The 19,770-nt window shown below is 42.3% G+C and overlaps 1 protein-coding gene and 1 pseudogene across 5 annotated transcripts in view; one reads left to right on the plus strand and one right to left on the minus strand.

Moving 5' to 3' along the window:
* Positions 1 to 604: 604 nt before the first annotated feature.
* Positions 605 to 19,770, minus strand: part of POFUT3 (protein O-fucosyltransferase 3) — a 114,451-nt gene continuing 95,285 nt past the window's right edge. For all 5 annotated transcript variants that reach the window (XM_035270256.3, XM_008979299.5, XM_008979297.5 and 2 more), the window contains one exon: positions 605 to 6,142. In XM_035270256.3, coding sequence (XP_035126147.3) covers positions 5,915 to 6,142 — 228 coding nt within the window. In that variant the 3' untranslated portion in view covers positions 605 to 5,914. The remainder of the gene's footprint in view (positions 6,143 to 19,770) is intronic.
* LOC144578853 (peptidyl-prolyl cis-trans isomerase A pseudogene) lies at positions 7,404 to 7,901 on the plus strand (annotated as a pseudogene).

The following is a 19,770-nucleotide window of genomic DNA, read 5'->3' on the forward strand; positions in this document are numbered from 1 at the left end:
CAAATGATAAACAAACTAAAAACATTCTTTCACATCATCATTTCCGCATTTATTCAGTGTCAAAAGTAACGTTTGCTAATATTACCACCAATCTCATCAGAAAAGTCTTTTAAGTATTGCGAAGTTGTGTGGATATTCATTTTCCAAAATTTAACTTTTCACTTGAAAGCTGAAATTTTTAACACTGGCAACAAATTCTCTTAAAGTGACAGACTCACTTTGTTTTCACAAAAATTACTGACAAAAACACATGACTGAGTAAGCAGTTTGCCGGATTTTTTTAAGTAAAAATGGAAAACGCAGCGAGTTCAGCTCACAACTCAATCACACAAGCACTTGACCTTGAGACTCCTGTTAAAATGATGTGTAGCACAAGGTTTTCCTCTTACTTTTGTCACACAGAATATTAAAAAGACATGTACTGGCTGGGTGCAGTGGCTCACACCTGTAATCCTGCACTTTGGGAGGCCAAGGTGGGTGGAACACCTGAGGTCAAGAGGTCAAGACCAGCATGGCCAACATGAAGAAACCCTGTCTCTACTGAAAATACAAAAAAAACCCACAAAAAAACAAAAAAAACAAAAAAAACGCATGTACTTAAAGGTCAAGATTTAATAAAATTCATCATTTTTATTGCTTCACTGAGGACATTTTGATGTAAAACTGGCTTTTTTCCCCATGAGTGGACTCATCAGATGAATTTATTCCGTTTACATAAGAAGCAACTTACGTTACATTCATTCCAAAAGCTCTTGGTATAATATCCTGACCCAAAACCATTAATATTACCCCCTACCCACAGTAATGGTCTTCAAATGCAATTATCTTCAAAATCAGTTTTGTTTTGTTTTTTTAATGCAGGAGTTTAAAATTTCAAACATTCATAAAGGCCTATTTGAGCTAACTGAATCATCTTTTCTGGTGAGCTGGGTTGGATGATGTGGTTATGGTTTGCGGGGGAAATAAAATGAGGAATGAATTTTTGGCCTAATGCTCAAAATGCCATTGGAGGCATTAATCAATGTCCACTTTTGACTCATTTCAGAGGCTCAGAGACAATAATTTAACCACTCATGTCACTGGAGGATACAAAGTGGCAAGGGTATATAGCAGGGAAGAAGCCTCAGGAAGATAAAAGAAGGTCTCTGCTGGTCACATCCTCGTTGGGACACAGCTACACGTCTGACTGTCCAGAGGCTTGCCTGATAAGCCCAATGAGTTGAGAGGACAATAATCCTAAAGAGTTGCTTCTTGTCCGACGCCTCTGCCCCTTGCTGTTCTCCTTAATTGGACCTACTACCAGCAGCAATGGGGTGGTTAATTCAATGGGTTGAATCCCAGCATATTGACGGAACCACATTTTACTAGTGAGAAAGGTTAATATGACTTTAAAGTAAGCTCCCATGCACTGTCCTCCATATTCCTGCATCCATATCATATGGAGAGCAAGAGAGGGCTTGTCTCCTAGCAGAAAGTCTGATCAGGCTCCTTTTCTCCTTCTTCAGTATAAGCAAGCAGGGTCAAGACCTATAGATCTAGTCATTTTTCTCTCCTCTTTCTTATCGTAAGCACATTGAATATACTAGTCCCAAGATTCAGAATTAGGAATAGAAAGGCAGTAAAAGACCCTCTCCTTGTTAGACTTCAATTCTAAATAATATGCTCACATCCAGCTTTTATAAGAAATCAGTGTACTCCATTTATGAGGTTTGCAAAGCTACCATAAAGAGGCCATTTGAGTCTCATTATCCTATTGAGAGCTTTATGCAGAACGCCACCAGAAATCCCAGGGAGGGCAGGAAGAGTCAGAGAATAACTTAAGCATTCCTCAGTCCTTGCTTTTAACACCATCATAGTATCGAACAGCCCTACCCAGAAGCCTTCACACCTCTCTCTCCTATGTCTTCCTCCTATCAGCAATGGTGCCTAGTACAATGCCTATTTTGTAACACAGTAAATGTGTACCACCCCTGCCACTATCATCAATGATTTCCTGTTTTCCAGACAAGTCTCCATCAAGCTCTTCAAAAACAAAAGGGTAATGACTACAGATAACTGTAACCACCACAGCCAGCATCTATTGAGCTAAGTGAACACTAGCTTAATCATCACAAAGCCTCACAAGGAGGCTGGATATTATGACATCCACTTTACAGATGAGCAAATTGAGTATCAGAAAGGCCAAATAACTCGACCAAGATAAAGACAGTATGTTGCAGAGTGGCAACTAAAACTAGATATTTCTTACAGTCATAATTCTATATCCTGAGTTTTTCAAGCATTTTTATGTCTGTAATCAGAAGACAAGATATATATTGAGATTAGAATTATACAGTAAAGACATGACCACTAACAGTAAAAATTAAAAGAAATTTCCTAAAGAAAATTATTTGCAAAATAGTCAGGATTGCAAAGTTACTTGAAACAAACTAACCACCACTATTCTTGGTCTATTAATTTCTAAGTAGTGTACTTCGAAGACTCCAAGGAAGACATATGTCACTTATGCAAGATGTACTCATCTTGCTTTCGGGGTAATCAACACAGTTCACTGAAAATTAACTCTATACTGATGCTATAGACTGAATTCTGTGTTTCCCAGTATTCATATTAAAATTCTAACTCCCAATGTGATGGCATTAGGAGGAGGAGACTTGGGAGAGTGAGATCATGAGGGTGGTGACTTCTGAGAGCTCTGTCGCCCCTTCTGCCATGTAAGGACACAGCAAGAAGATAACCACCTATGAACCAGGAAATGGACTCTCCCAGACACCAAATCTGCTGGCACCCTGATCTTGTACTTCCCAGCCTCTAGAACTGTGACCAATCAACTTCTCTTGCTTATAAGCCACCCAGTCTATCATATTCTGTTTATAGCAGCCTGAACAGACTAAGACAACTGAATTCTCCTAACGAATTGTCAACTTTAGCAGGAATTATATCCTGTTAATGACTTTTTAAAATGCACATTTTACTGGGCATTCCAAGCTCAGGTCAGCACTGTGCTTGGATTCACACAGTCTTTGTTAGATATGGAGCAGGTTCTTCTATTTGTAATATACAATGTGTGGTCGAAGGAATGATGCTCATTTTCACTTCTTTTATTTCTGAGTAATGCATAGAACACTATGTATTTCCGATCTGTTACTAATAATGATAATGACCCCAACTGATATTCTAGTTACTAGACTCTAGTCCTTAACAGCAACAAAGAAGCCAGTCAGCATTCAGGCTCCAAAATATATTTGCTGCATAATTGAGGATCAAAGTTGCATCCATTTTTAGGTGAAGACTATCAACTAGCATTAGTGATCATTTTCTCCAACATTTCTGAAAAGGCTTCTGACCACTCTGTCACACTGCTTTAAAAAATTAGTCCTTGAATGGCCAGGCACAGCGGCTCATGCCTGTAATCCCAGCACTTTGGAAGGCTGAGGTGGGTGGATCACTTATGGACAGGAGTTCAAGACCAGCCTGGCCAAATGCTGAAACCCCATCTCTACTAAAAAAAAATACAAGAAGTTGGCCGGGCATGGTGGTGGGCACCTGTAATCCCAGCTACTCAGGAGGCTGAGGCAGAAGAATCGCTTGAACCTGGGAGGCGGAGGTTGCAATAAGCTAAGATCATGCCACTGCAATCCAGCCTAGGTGACAGAGCAAGACTCTGTCTCAAAAAAAAAAAAAAAACACCTCTTTGAAAACAATCCAAATACTCCTTGAAAGCAATCCAAGTAAAATATACTAAAGCACTAAGCAAAATGTTGCATTATACAAACTCCTTCACAGACATGAGGCATTCCTCACAACAGCCCTGTGAGGCAGGTTGCTTTCTTAAAATATTTCACAAACAGAGACAGTGAGGTAAAGTGAAAGATATATGGCAAATGGGATCAACACAGATTAATGATTTTATTTCACTAAATTTGTTCAGGGATACATATTTCAGAAACGCTTAGAGAAGATTTCATCTATGGACTTGATGAAGAACTAAGATGGAATGAGATTGCATGAAAAGTTGAGGTTTAAGACATATGATAGCACACAACCACTGGGTATCTGCCGAAGGCATTTATGGAGGAGAGCTGAAATTAATCATGAAAATATCTTACCAGAGGTATAAGTCACCTCTCAGGCTTTCTATTGCGGGTTTAAAAAAAAAAAAACCCACTTCATTTTACACGCCATTTAAAATCTGACCTTTAACAAGCAATCCCCGTTTCCAGTCTTTATTTCTTTAATATTATCAAATAAAATCACAGAGAGAAATTCCCTTTCATCCTCAATACTACCCATTAAGTATGCTCCTTCCTCCAAAGATGGTGCTTCCCCTGAATAATACACAGCAGTTCCAAATAGTTTGTTACTGTCTTTAGTAAAAACATCTACAAAATTAAATTTCTTAAATGTTGATGAACAATTAAAAATGTTATATAGGGAAAAAAAAAAAGAAAAAACCTTCCAAGACCAGCCCAATCACTTCTTTTTAGATACAAAAACTAAGGCCTATGGAGATTCAGAGATCTGTCCAAGATCATACTTAGTTAATGGCAGAGCTGGGATTGGGAAGAACCCAGTTACAGACACCTTCTCCCACCCAATGTGACCCTTCTGGCTTCTATAAGGAGGTACTGGTTTTGGCTCTCCTTTCTCACATACTGGCTGACAAAACCCAGCCAGAGCTACCTAATGAAGACAATGGTCACTGCCAAGCACCCCAGCGGCCTTCAATAAAATAAGGGGCTGATGCTAAGGAAGAACCCGTCAATTCCCCCGTATGCCATGACACAGACATGAGCACCACAGACTCTTCCCGTCCTCTGGCTACCTTCTGTGGCTTGTGGCTTTCCATGACGAAGAATGGAAACCATGACACAACAGTGGCAAGAGGCTTTTGGTATCATCTATAAGCCTCCCCTCCCTCACATTGGAAAGAAAACGCAAGCCAGTGTTTTCCTCCTTGTCTTCTGAGGTGCTCCAGTAGATGTCCCAGACAGGACAGCTGAACTTTCTCTGTGACAGGATCAGAAATGACAGGAAGTGCTCACACACTAAATGCTTGTGGCTGCCACCACGACAGGCTACATCATCCTACAAAAAGACAAACAGCTTCAGCACAACTGGAGCTCCTGTGGGGATTCACTTCTACTTTCATGCTGCTCAAAATGACCAGGCTGTACAGACTGAATCAGAATCATAGCCATTCTTGATACTATTCTGCCCAGCAGTAGAAGAAATAAGTGGTAACATCTCACTAATCAAAACACACCGGGGTTACTGTGTCTTTACAAGACATTCTACTTGGAAGGGGAAATGAGAGACGAGAGGACAAGGTGTAACTAAAGGTTAGAGAGGTGGCTGGGTATGGAGAGGAGAGAGACGCACATACGTTCTTTTCACTTGAAGAGTGGACAGCGGATAAACCTGAAACAGCTTTTATTACTCACTTACATCCCTGGAAACCAACAGATGGGATCTCTCATTGCCAAGTTCTAATGTATTTCACATTCATGCTCGGCTGCAGGACACTGGGCTTGCCAAATACCAATAAGCTGTTGAGAGGGAGGTAAGTCTCAAGAATCTACAGCTAGATCCTGAGCCTCCATCGCACAAGGAAAGTGCTCACTCTAGGTGAATTTCCACAAAAGGCAGTAAGTATGTGGGTCCACAGACACGGACATGGAAGATAACCAGTGTCCATAAGAAATATTTCCTTGTTTAGTATAAAATACATAGAGGCAACCCCGAAGGGTAATTTACATCTATTCTTTGAGAGGGCTCATTATGAGTACTGTAGCAACTAATTCTTATCCTAACGGATAGTCAACAGAATGGCTATTCCGTTCAAATATTAAGGCAACCTAGATAATAAACCTCAAGAAGGCTCTACATCGTGTCATTCTGATCTTTTTTGAAATCAGTCCTTGAATACTAAGGCCCAAAACTCTTGAGATGAAAAATTTTGATTCCTATCAACCAGCCACCTTAGTGCCTGGGCTTCTTTCTTGGATTGTTCAAAACTGGATATCCACATTTTTCGCAAAGCGTTCAAAGATGGACGCCGGAATGGTGAGAAAGCAAACACCGTGGGCTCTGGGCAACTCAGGTGGGTATCTTCTGCCTTCCATCTTTTGGGTGGTAAGCCCTGCATGAAGAGAAGGGAGAAATGAATTAAAAACATATGATAAGGAAGCACAATTCCCCTGTTTCCATCTCACAAGAATGGAACTCAGCACAGACTTTCCTTAAAGCAACAGTGTTACCCTGTGGAGGTAAAGGGGAAAGAAAGCATTTCACATATTGCCTCACTCAATTCTGTGGTAAGCACAGTAAATAGGTGCTACTACCCCATTTTACAGGAGTGGAAACTAAAGCACAAAAAGTTATATGAATTGCCCCAAACAGTATATACTTAAGATTGCATGTAGCTTTCTTCACATTCTAAAGCCTTCCCCTCTCTCTGGTTATTTATCTTTGATTTGTTTATTCCTTTTCCACCTATTACCCCACCACTACCCTCCTCCCCATAGGCAAATATTTTAAGGTGTTTAACACAGTTCTTTGTTTGCATGTAAATGTATTCGAATACTCATTGCGAAATGTGTTCTCAATCTCTGGGCATTCATTTGTAATATACTTATATGCTATTGTATATCTCATTTGTTTGCTACTTTTTCACCAAGTACTGTTTTTCCATCTATCTATGTTGTCACATGTTATATCTAATTCTTGTTTTTTTTTCTGAGACGGAGTTTCGCTCTTGTTACCCAGGCTGGAGTGCAATGGTGCGATCTCGGCTCACTGCAACCTCCACCTCCCGGGTTCAAGCAGTTCTCCTGCCTCAGCCTCCTGAGAAGCTGGGATTACAGGCATGTGCCACCATGCCCCGCTAATTTTTTGTATTTTTAGTAGAGACAGGGTTTTACCATGTTGACCAGGATGGTCTCAATCTCTTGACCTCGTGATCCACCCGCCTCAGCCTCCCAAAGTGCTGGGATTACAGGCTTGAGCAACCGCACCCAGCCTAATCCTTGTTTTTAATATATTTCCACTGCACTCAACTGTCCTCAGTACTAAGATGCTTCCACCAAATAATAATGATACCTGCTATTTGCATAATCCCTCCCAGCTTCAAAATGCTGCCACGAGCTTGGTCCATGCTCGGTCGTGGCTAATCTCCACAGTCTCCTAACTAACCCCTTGATTCCACTTTGGATCCTCTGCAGGCTACACTCAGCAGCCCTTCTTATTCCAAGTGAAAGGCCAAGTCCTTAAAATGGCCTACATGTTCAGGATTTGACCTTCCATTAATTTAGAAGGGAGAAAGGGTGAAAAGAAAAAACAGTAAAAGAGAAAGGGGGCTTTGCAGGCGCTGCTGCCACCAGGAGCCCTCTATAGTACCAGCCATGGTCAACCCCACCGTGTTCTTCAACATTGCCGTCAAGGGCAAGCCCTTGGGCCACGTCTCCTTCGAGCTATTTGCAGACAAGTTTCCAAAGACAGCAGAAAACTTTCATGCTCTGGGCACTGGAGAGAAAGGATTTGGTTATAAGGGTTCCTGCTTTCACAGAATTATTCCAGGGTGTATGTGTCAGGGTGGTGACTTCATACGCCATAATGGCACTGGTGGCAAGTCCATGTATAGGGAGAAATGTGATGAGGAGAACTTCATCCTAAAGCATACAGGTCCTGCCATCTTGTCCATGGCAAACGCTGGACCCAACACAAAGGGTTCCCAGTTTTTCATGTGTACTGCCAAGACCGAGTGGCTGGATGGCAAGCATGTGGCTTTTGGCAAGGTGAAAGAAGGCATGAAGATTGTGGAGGCCATGGAGCGCTTTGGGTCCAGGAACGGCAAAACCAGCAGGAAGATCACCATTGCTGATTGTGGACACCTTGAATGAGTTTGACTAGTGTTTTATCTTAACCACCAGACCATTCCTTCTGCAGCTCAGGAGAGTGCCCTCCACCCCACTTGCTCGCAGTATCCTAGAGTCTGTGCTGTCGCTGCAGTACCCTTTGGGTTCCATGATTTCCTTGTTCCCTTCCATGCCCAGCTGGATTGCAGAGTTAAGTCTATGATTATAAAATAAAAACTAAATAACAAAAAAAAAAAAAAAAGAAAGAAAGAGGGAAGACAAACTCCAGAATAACAGAGTGAACACACATATCTCATTTCCTTTCCTCCAGAAACACCATTAAAATGAGAGCAAAAGGACTAATCTTGAAAGGCATTAACCTATAAGGATTAGGAGAATGGAAGTGAGCAGAAGAGTAACAAAACTTAGAAGACAAGGAAAATTAGCAGCTTCACAGTGGGAAAACCAAGCACTACCACCTGAACCAAGCAATCAAAGTTAACGTCACCAGTTACATGTTATGTTGGTATAATGCATTCCCCTAACACAGGGGTCCGCAACTCCCAGGTCAGGAACCAGAACTGGTCCGCAGTGTGTTAGGAACCCCGGCCGCATAACAGGAGGTGAGTGGTGGGTGCGCACAGCAGGAGGTGAATGGCATTGCAGCCTGGGCTCTGCCTCCTGTCAGATCACCAGCGGCATTAGATTCCCCTAAGAGAGAAAACCTTATTGTGAACTGTGCATGCGAGGAATCAGGTTACTCATTCCTTATAAGCATCTAATCCCCCAACCACCCACCAGTCCATGGAAAAACTGTCTTCCATGAAACTGGTGTCTGGTGCCAAAAAGGTTGGGAACAGCTGCCCTAATAGGATGCAATGAGAACACTTTTACCTCGCTGGTATTATTCCCCAAGATCTATAACCCAAGTCTTAACATAAGAAAACATTAGACAAACCGTATGAAGGGACATTCTACAAAATACTGACCAGCACGCTTCAAAAGTTATTAAAAGTAAGAAAAAGCTTGAGCAACTGACACAGATTGGAGGAGACTAACAAATCGTGATGGCTTAATCACAGCTTGGTATCCTGGATTTGATCCTAGAGCAGACAAAGGATGTTAGAGAAACATGGTGAAATATGACTAAAGAGAAATATGATTAGACTTTACAGTTTAGCTAGCAGTGTGAATTTCTTATTGGTGACAAATGTACCACAGTTATGAAAAATTACAGCATGAGGGGAAGCCAGGGAAAAGGCATACAGAACTCTCAACTATCTTTGACATGTTCTATAAACAAAATTATTTCAAAATTAAAAGTTGTTTTTAAAAAGGCAATGGCAAAATGCCTTCAAAATTCTGAGAAAAATGGATGTCCATTTTAGTAGTTTCCAGTCAGCTAAACTATTGCTTAAATTTAGGGTAGAATGAAGACCTTTTTTTTTTTTTTTTGAGATGGAGTCTTGCTCTGTCTCCAGGCTGGAGTGCAGTGGCACGACCTCAGCTGACTGCAACCTCCACCTCCCAGGTTCAAGTGATTCTCCTGCCTCAGCCTCCCAAGTAGCTGGGACTACACGTACATGCCACCACCCCTGGCTAATTTTTTGTATTTTTGGTAGAGTCGGGGTTTCACCGTGTTCATCAGGATGGTCTCAATCTCCTGACCTCTGGATCCATCTGCCTCAGCCTCCCAAGGTGCTGGGATTACAGGTGTGAGGCACTGCGCCCACCAACATTTTCATACCTTCTCCCATGTACCTCTTCTCAGGAAGCAACTGGAGAATATGATCAACCAAAACGAGAATAAACTAAGAAAACAGGTGAAATAGCATGCAGGAAACAGATGTCAATGGAAGAAAAAAAAGAAAGAAAGAACATGCGCAAAATGCTGGGGAAGTGACATCCCAGGCTGCTGCTCACACTAAGGTAGAGGACAATCACCACACAAGGAAGTAGGCTGCAGGCTCCAGGAGAGATCCCTTCCACAGGATTAAGAGAGCTGGATGCCTGCTTTATCTCAACATCTTCAGAGGAGATTTAAACAGTCAACAAAGACTGAATGCCTGATAGGTCCATGGAAAAGTAATCAAATAAGAAGGCAATTATTACCTGGGAAAGAAACAAAAAACCGTATAGGCAAGGGGAAAAATGATAGTGTACTACATGTTTTATTCTGTAGTAATAGTCACACAGTTATAATCAAACACTGAATATAAAAAAAAGAGTATGTAAATGTGTTACTTAGAAACACTGAGTAAATAGGCCGGGTGTGGTGGCTCACACCTGTAATCCCAGCCCTTTAGGAGGCCAAGGCAGGCAGATCACTTGAGGTCAGGAGTTGGAGACCAGCCTGGCCAAGATGGTGAAACTCTGTCTCTACAAAAACTAGCCGGGTGTGGTGGCGCATCCATAAAATCCCAGCTACTGAGGAGGCTGAGGCAGGAGAATCACTTGAACCCGGGAGGCAGAGGTTGCAGTGAGCCAAGATCACACGGCTGCACTCCAGCTTGCGTGACAGAGGGAGACTCCATCTCAAGAAAAGAAAAAGAAAGAAAAAGAAACATTGAGTAAATGTCAAAATAATTAAATAATTAGCTAAATATTGTGGTTGCTTCTGGGAAGGAAAGAAAAGAGAAAATAAGTGGAAGACTGCTGTTTTTATTAATTAATTGTAGAAATATTTGATTATTCAACCTAAATCCATGCATATATTTTTCTTAAAAAAAAAAAAAAAAAACAACACTTCTTAAGGCCTGCTGTTGTGGCTCATGCCTGTAATCCCAGTACTTTGGGAGGCCAAGGAGGGCAGTTCGAGATCAACCTGAACAACATGGAGAAAACCCCATCTCTACACTAAAAATACAAAATTAGCTGGGCATGGTGGCGCATGCCTGTAATCCCAGGCACTCAGGAAGCTGAGGCAGGAGAATCACTTGAATGATCCTGGAGGCAGAGGTTGCAGTGAGCCAAGATCGCACCATTGCACTCAAGCCTGGGCAACAACAGCAAAACTCTGTCACAAAAAAACTTGTTGTAAAAACTGTCTTAATGCCTTAATGTGAAGACAGTACATTATGTGTCAGGTTTATAAGGATTAGAATCTTCATCCATCCAAATTTAGAAAGCATAGCAGAAAACCCAGTTTGGAAGTATAAAAACGCAGGTGCTACCTATGATTGGCTCAACACATTTTCTTTTCCTTAAAATTCCCATAGGCAACATATGAGGAGATAACAGGAGTGTTTAGTGTAAAGAGGAGATGACTGCGAATGAACAGAGTTCATCTCCAAGCACGTGAAGGACTAGGTAAGGGGAAGTGTGAATTAACTTGCTTGGTAAAGTGTAAAGGGTAGAGATTCCCAAGTCCTCCTTTCTCTTGGGAACCACTGATGGATTATCATGAAGCCAGACTTCTCAAGGCCTAGAACTTGAGCAGGGATTCTTTACCAAACACAGAGAACCAGAATGCAAATTCAAACTGCAAACCATTAGGAATGCTACGATTTCAAATCTGGGAAGTCTGTTTATGAATACCAAGTTCTTAGGACCAAAGGTAGGCTCAAAATTGTGATTACTTTAGCCAGGTTCATGGTTGGATAGAGACTGGGTCTAAAGAAAAGGCAGAACAAAATCAAGTAAGGAGAAGCATGGTGATCACCACAAAACAACTTTTGAGAGGCCACTGCTCACCTCTGTTGGGGAGTAGGTACAGATGCCAGGCTGTCTCTCACCAGACTGAGGAATCAGAGTCAATAGCTAAGAATTGACTAGAAAAGGGAAAGTTTCAGTTCAATACAAAGAGCAATGCAACTGTCAAACAAACAAAAGAAGATAAAATAAGCTAGCTTTAAAGATAATAAAATCACCAACACTGAAAATGCTCCAGCACAAATTAATGGATGGCTTGTTCATGATACTTGAGTCACCAGTCAGCTTGTAGTTGTACAGATCACATAACCTTCCATGGTCTTCCCAACCTTGACCTTGCATAACTGTTTATGATAAAGTCAGTAATAATACCTGATTTCCTTGCCTTCCCACTCAGGAGTGGAGTCCATCAAGTGTAGGATAAAGTTCCAACCCAAGGTGACATCACAGAGAAAAGAATCTTATGAAATGAACTCTTTACTCTAATATTCTCCCAGAAATATTTCACAGTGTGACCCGAAGGAAGTGTGCCTGATGAAGCAGTTAGGACAGTTTTAGAAGTAACTTAAGTTTCGGCATCCCTTTCCAGCTGAGGTCTTGGGCAGAAAAACCAGCTGTTTCTAAAGTATGATTTTAAAAGAAAGATTTTGTTTCCAAAGAGAACATGGTTCCTAGCAATGAGAAAAGTACAGATACTCTTCAAATTCCTAACTTCTTGAGCACATCAGGGAACTGAATTCCAGAGGGTGACAAAGCCCCTTTGAGGAGAGATGGATAATCTGTTTCACCCTTGGCAGAACACAGGAGAGAGAGATGATCACCATACAAACAGGTAACAAGAAATCAGTTAATATTTTAATAAATTCTTAAGAGCGGAGTAACCGTATCAGTTGGAATAGCTGGGATGCCCAGATACAAAAATGAGAGTTCAAACTCATCGAAAGCTCTTTTCTATGGACCTCCATCAAATGCTCAGAAGGAAGATTGGGCGCAGCACGGAGACTGGAAAAGGTCCCCCTCCTTGGCACAGTGCAGGGGGGATGATCCTCCTCTGCTAGGGGACATTCAGGAAGCCCCGTCACCTTCCCCATACCTTTCCCTAATAAATGTAAAAAAGCCTTAAGTCACTGCAGGAGCAGTAGCAGACCCTTCTGCTCCCAGATCCAAGGGGAAAATCTATTACTTCTGGGAAAGAGGAAGAAGTAAAACTCCTCTTTCTCATGGTTGGGGACAGGATGAAAACCATTTTGGGCCTAGGATCCTATCATGATACCAGAGTTACACCACTGGGGAGGGACACAAACTCTCTCCCTCCAAACTAATGACAGACAGATACAAGGCAGAACTTAGCTGCCAAGGGAGGAAGAGGCAAGGACACTGGAAAAGCTTTGTCCCTGAGACCCAAGAATCCAAACCCTGCCTAAGCCTGAGGCTGTGAAGACAACAAAGCCTGCCCTACTCCCAGCAGAAGCCTGCCACTAAGGAATGCAAAACAGGAGTTTGCTGGTGGGGAGAAGAAAGAAAATTTAAACAGACCTCATCTGTGGGATAGCAATGCAGGAATTGCTAAAAGCTGAGGGTGGAGGAGAAATACTGAGAAAAACTCTTTAGCACCCAAGGTCCCACTTTAAACCTAGGCAATAGCAGTGCTTAGTTACTGGGTAATTATTATTACTGGAAACATGTGAAACCTGTGGAGCAACACAAAATCCAAATCTAGCTCAACTCCTGACTAAACTGACTCTACCCCCCAAATATGATTTGGCTTTGTGTCCTCACCCAAATGTCATCTTGAATTACAATCCCCCTGTGTCAAGGGAGACCTAGTGGCAGGTGATTGGATCATGGGAGTGATTTCCACCATGCTGTTGTGATAGTGAGTTCTCATGAGCTCTGATGGTTTAAATGTGTGGTATTTCCTCTCTCTCACTCTCTCTCACCTCCAGCTTTGCCGTGGTGACATGTGTTTGCTTCCCCTTTGCCTTCTGCCATGATTGTAAGTTTCCCAAGGCCTCCCTCGCCATGCAGATCTGTGAGTCAATTAAACCTCTTTTCTTATAAATCACCTGGTCTTGGTTAGTTCTTTATAACAGTGAAAAACAAAGTAATACACATCTCCCCTCCTCCACCCACACAGTAACAGCCTTGACAGAAAAGAGGCATGCCCACTGCCACACATAAATGTTTTTGATATCGGTCTCTATGCTTTTGTACATAATGTCCAGCAATCAATAAAAAAAAATCATGAAACACATAAAAAGAGAAACAAAACATTGTCAAGAGATAAAGCAATCAACAGAACCAGACTCACAAATGACTCAGATGTTGGAACTATCAGGCAGGAACTTTCAACTACCATTAATATGTTAAAGAATATAGTAGAAAAGGGAGAGAAGATGCATGAACATGAGGGGAATTTCAGCAGAAAGATGTAATATAAAACAGGAGTCAAATAGAAATGCTAGGTTTCTGCAGCTAAGAAGATGGTAAATTGGGTGATCTCTAAGCTACCTTCAATTCTGACATTATATGATTCTAACACCATCACTTCAAGAAGAGAAGAGAAGAGAAATGATATAGTTTATATGTAGAAAACATGAGATAACTAATAATCTCCCACTTGGAACTGTTCCTTCTCATCTTCAATTTAAAATACAAAAAGTGACCAGGTATAGTGGCTCATGCCTATAATCCCAGCACTTTGGGAGGCCGAGATGGGACGACTGCCTGAGGTTAGTTCAAAACCAGCCTGGGCAACACAGCAGGATCCTGTCTCTACAAAAATAAAAATTAAACATTAGGCATGGTGGCATATGCTATAGTCCCAGCTTGACTCTAGCAGTTCAATACTGCAGTGAACTATGATTGCACCACTGCACTCCAGCCTGGGTGATAGAATGAGACCCTGTCTCAAAAAAAAAAAAAAAAAAAAAAGGCCAGGCACTGTGGCTCACACCTGTAATCTCAGCACTTTTGGAGGCCAAAGCAGGAAGATGGCTTGATCCCAGGAGTTTGAGACCAGCACAGGCAAAACAGTGAGGCCCCAACTTTACAGAAAAACTTTTAAAAAATTAACCAGGCATGGTGGCACACACCTGTAATCCCAGCTACTCAGGAAGGTGAGATGGAAGGATGACTTGAGCCCAGGAAGTCGAAGCTATGGTGAACCATGACCACACCGCCGCACTCCAGCCTGAGCAGAAGAGCAAGACCCTGTCTCAATCAATCAAATTTACATATGTATATATATATATAATATACAAAGTGATGGAAAATTACTACAGGCAACTCCAATTTAAAAGTAAAATTCTATTAACCTTAAGACAGATTGTTTTGTTCAGTTTAAATACAGATAGGAAATCACCAAATTATCTCGTCTTTTAGTCCTTTTGTACTAAATCGTTTTTTCCTAGAAGTCTTCCCCCATTTTTAATACTTTATATTCTAACTTAAAAAGAAATTCAAACTATTTAAAACACCACATCTAATCTGTAGGAAGAAAAATTTTGACCTAAGGTACTTCTATCTTTGAACAACTGACGTCTGTGATACCGGAAGTATAAGGTCTTACCCTTTGAAGATAGTAAATAAAAGTTTATTCAAAGAACGTACATGTTAAGCAGCTCATGCTCTCCTGGTAAGTGCCCATTTGAGGACTTAGGGTTACTACTTCTGGTGGTAATTTACTACCAAAGGATGTGTTATGCTAGAAAGCTTTAACATGAGGACAGTGCACTTAAATGCAGCATTTGTTATGAGTTCATCTTAGCATGGTAGTTAATGGAATCTCTGTAACAGCTATATTCTGATATTGCGGCAGTAGTACTAACAGCTGGCTCCCAGTGATTAAGATGGCCTTTTGGAAAACCCCTGTAGAACCTTTACCAAAAGTATCCAGATCTCCCGTTTTAGAGAATTTTTCCTTCACAGTCCACAAAGCTTATTCCTTTTTTTAATAATGTCTATCTAAATTGTAAGCCCTGTGACAAGGGACCATGTCTTTTCTTACCACTGTCTAGCACAACAATGCCAGAATCTGACTGCACCTTCAATAAAATGTTTTTCAACTAGTTTGTTTAATAAAATAGGCTAGGCACAGTGGCTCACACAAGCAATCCCAGAACTTTGGGAGGCTGAGACTGGCACATTGCTTGAGCTCAGGACTTTGAGACCAGCCTGGGGAACATGGCAAAACCCCTCTCTACAAAAAACACAAAAATTAGCCAGGCATGGTGGCACGTGCTTACAGGCCCAGCTACTCAGGAGGCTGCGATAGGAGGATCACTTGAGCCTGGGAGCTGGAGGTTGCAGTGAGTATGAGCTGAGATTGCACCACTGCACTCCAGCCTGGGTGACAGAGACCGTGTCTCAATCAATCAACTGGAGACATCCAAATAAAAATGGTTGACTAGACACATACTATTAATTTCGTTCCCTCTTGAAATCCCATAAAATGACAGTAAGCTGTTTTATATTATGGTATAGATTCCTGAAGAAAAATAATGGAGAAAACAAAAAATTTTGTAATTTGCAAAGTTAACAGATGTGTGGCAAATGACTTAGCTGATGTGAGAAAGCTGAGTTCTAAGAAGCAGCGGGAAAGCAGAAAAGCAACTCAATGTCCACCACAGCGTACACAAGATGCTGCGGAATTTGGTGGCACACAGAACCTCTGGAATTGGGCAGAAAGATAGGGCTGAAAGGGAAGTGGTTGCCAATTTGTAGGCAACTGAAGACCTACACCATACTGTGCACAAGCAAGAAACCGATGTTCTCCTACCCCAGCAGCAGCGGAGTATCGTCCAAAGAAACTTGAACAGTAGATCATTAGACTAGGGGAAAGTAGGCATGAATGAGGGTAAGAGCACCGCACTTGAGCAGATTCCTGACCTTCTCAACTTCATCTATCCCTCGTTCCACCTGCACAGGGCAACCTTCCACCTTCCAACATGGGGAAACTCTGACTCTACCAAATAAAAAATTAGCTGGGCACGGTGGTGTGCACCGTAATCCCAGCTACTTGGGAGACTGAGGCAAGAGAATCACCTGAACCTGGGAGGTGAAGGTTGCAGTGAACTGAGATTGTGCCACTGCACTCCAGCCTGGGCAACAGAGCGAGACTCTGTCTCAAAATAAAAACTGCCCACCTCAGACAGGAAACTAAGTCTGAAGAAACACTATCGTCTTGGAAAAACTGCAGAGATCAATGCCCCGTAAGACTGAGAAGTTGTTCCCATCATAGTCACCACCACCACCAATTAATTCACCTTTCTGACCCCTGACAAAAACCAGATAAATCTTGGCAGGTGATAGGGGACTCAGGAACTTCACCTGACAGCAGTGCCAACTTCAGCTGCCTTGCTCAAATTGGTATCTAGACAGGATCAACACATCCTGATCAATATCTGATATTGATGCACACCAATAAGCAACCACTGAGAGAAAGCTCCCAACAAGCAGCTAAGTATTATGAGTTGTCACTGAATTTCAGCCAGCCTGTCCCTTTGACCAACAGTACACCTCATCTCCTTCCATGTGACTTCCTGCCCTAGAATCTAGCTGCTGGAGTCACTGTGGAACTCTTCTCAGCACCCGTGTCACACACATGCAATCTAAAAGTTGGAGGGAGTTAGGACCAGTGCAGCACATTTTGTACCACAGAGAAAGCACGGCAAATGGATCAATTTCCCCCCTTTTTTACCTGGAAGGAATCATCCCGAGATGCCCTATGTGCTTCTCAGGGGCAGGGTCCTGAGAATGAACCAATCAGTCCCACTTAACACTCAGCTCAGTAACATCCTCACATTGTCCTCCCTCCTTCCCTGGTTCAGTCCTCTGCTCCTCCCTCCAACTCTCTAGGACTGCACTCCCTAATAGAATCCCAGCACAGATGCCTCTGCTTCCATTTCTGTTTTCTGTGGAAGCCAGGTTAAGATCGTTCGTACTAGGAACACTTTTGCACTGTTGGTAGGAGTGTAAATTAGTTCAATCATTGTGGAGACAGTGTGGCAATTCCTCAAGGACTTAGAAATAGAAATTCCATTTGACCCAGCAATCCCATTACTGGGTATTTATCCAAAGGATTATAAATTGTTTTATTATAAGGACACATGCAGACCAATGTTTACTGCATCACTGTTTACAATAGCAAAGACCTGGAACCAACGCAAATGCCCATCAATGATAGACTGGACTGGGAAAATGTGGCACATATACACCATGGAATATTATGCAGCCATCAAAAACGATGAGTTCATGTCCTTTGTAGGGACATGGATGAACCTGGAAACCATCATTCTCAGCAAACTGACACAAGAACAGAAAATCAAACATTGAGTATGTTCTCACTCATAGGCGGGTGTTGAACAATGAGAACACATGGACACAGGGAGGGGAGCATCACACACTGGGGTCTGTGAGGGGGAACTAAGGAAGGGACAGCAGCGGGTAGGGAGTTGGGGAGGGATAACATGGAGAGAAATGCCAGATATAGGTGATGGGGAGGAAGGCAGCAAACCACATTGCCATGTGTGTACCTATGCAACAATCTTGCATGTTATTCACATGTGCCCCAAAACCTAAAACGCAATTAAAATAAATATATATATATAAAAGATCATTGGTACCAGGAGTGGCTCTAAAGAGCATTATTCACCTGATGGCAATAAAAGCCCCACTGCTGGTAGTAAACCCCCATTAAAATTATTATCACCTGCTTTATCACCAGTACTCAGCACCTAAGTGAAAAAGAGGTCCTACTCTAAGAAGAAATAGCTTATATACCAAGAGAAGCAGCAAAGGCTGGGGGGTACCGTCAAGAACTGGGTAAGTGGCTGGGCGCAGTGGTTCATACCTGTAATCCTAGCACTTTGGGAGACTGAGGTGGGAGGACCACTTGAGGTCAGGAGTTCAAGACCAGCCTGGCCAACACATGGTGAAACCCCTGTCTCTACTAAAAAATACATAAATTAGCCAGGGGTGGTGGCCCGTGCCTGTAATCCCAGTTACTTGGGAGGCTGAGGCAGAAGAACTGCTTGAACCCGGGAGGCAGAGGCTGCAGTGAGCTGAGATCACAGGCAACAGAGTGAGACTCTGTCTCAAAAACCAAACAAACAAAAAAAGGGCTGGGCACCGTGGCTCATGGCTGCAATCCCAGCACTTCAGGAGGCCAAGGCAGGTGGATCATCTAAGGTCAGGGAGTTCGAGACCAGCATGGCCAACATGGTGAAACCCCGTCTCTACTAAAGAAATACAAAAATTAGCCGGGCATGGTGGCAGGCACCTGTAATCCCAGCTACTCCAGAGGCCGAGGCAGGAGAATCGCTTGAACCCAGGAGGCAGAGGTTGCAGTGAGCTGAGATCTCACCAGTGTACTCCAGCCTGGTCAACAAGAGCAAAACTCCATCTCAAAATAAATAAATAAATAAAAACAAGTGAAATTGGCATGTTTCTAACACAAAGAAGTAATAAATGTTTGAGGTAATGGATACCCCAGTTACTTTGATTTGGTCCTTATGAACATTGTATGCCTGTATCAAAACATCACATGCACCCCCATAAACATACATAACTAGTGTGCGCCCATAATAATTAAAAAAGAGTGAAACAAAAATTGAGGAAAAATGGTCAGAAAGCTTAGGGTGTTAAAATGTTCAGAATACTCCGATTTTCAAAGACTGCTGGATATAGGGTGTGAGTTGGTAATGTTACAGGAGGCTCGAAGCTCTAAGACCACAGTTCCCTGGTCACAGTGGGAGCACACCATAGCCAGATGATAAATGGAGCTTCTGCCTATGCCAATTGCTTCAGTGGGTGTGCAAATCCACCTGTTTATTTCTTTGGTTCCCAAGTAAGTATCTGGGATGGTTATACTTAGCAGCTAGGAGAAACCTTACATAAGTTCCCTGTCCTGTGGAATAAAAGACATTATGATAAAAAAAAAAAAAGCCAAATCCCTTAAAACTGTCCCCTCAGTGAGACCAGCCTGGCCAACATGGTGAAACCTCATCTCTATTAAATACACAAAAATTAGCCAGGTAACATGGTAAGTGCCTGATCCCAGCTACATGGGTGGCTGAAGCAGGAGAACTGCTTGAACCTCGGCGGCGGAGGTTGCAGTGAGCTGAGATGGCACCACTGCACACCAGCCTTGGCAACAGAGCGAGACTGTCTCAAAAAAAAACTGTCCCTCAGACAGAATGCTAAGTCTGAAGCAACACCATCATCTTGGAAAAACTGCAGAGATTAATGTCCCCATAAGACT

This window comes from Callithrix jacchus, chromosome 13, assembly GCF_049354715.1.
Source record: "Callithrix jacchus isolate 240 chromosome 13, calJac240_pri, whole genome shotgun sequence".
NCBI lineage: Eukaryota > Metazoa > Chordata > Mammalia > Primates > Cebidae > Callithrix > Callithrix jacchus.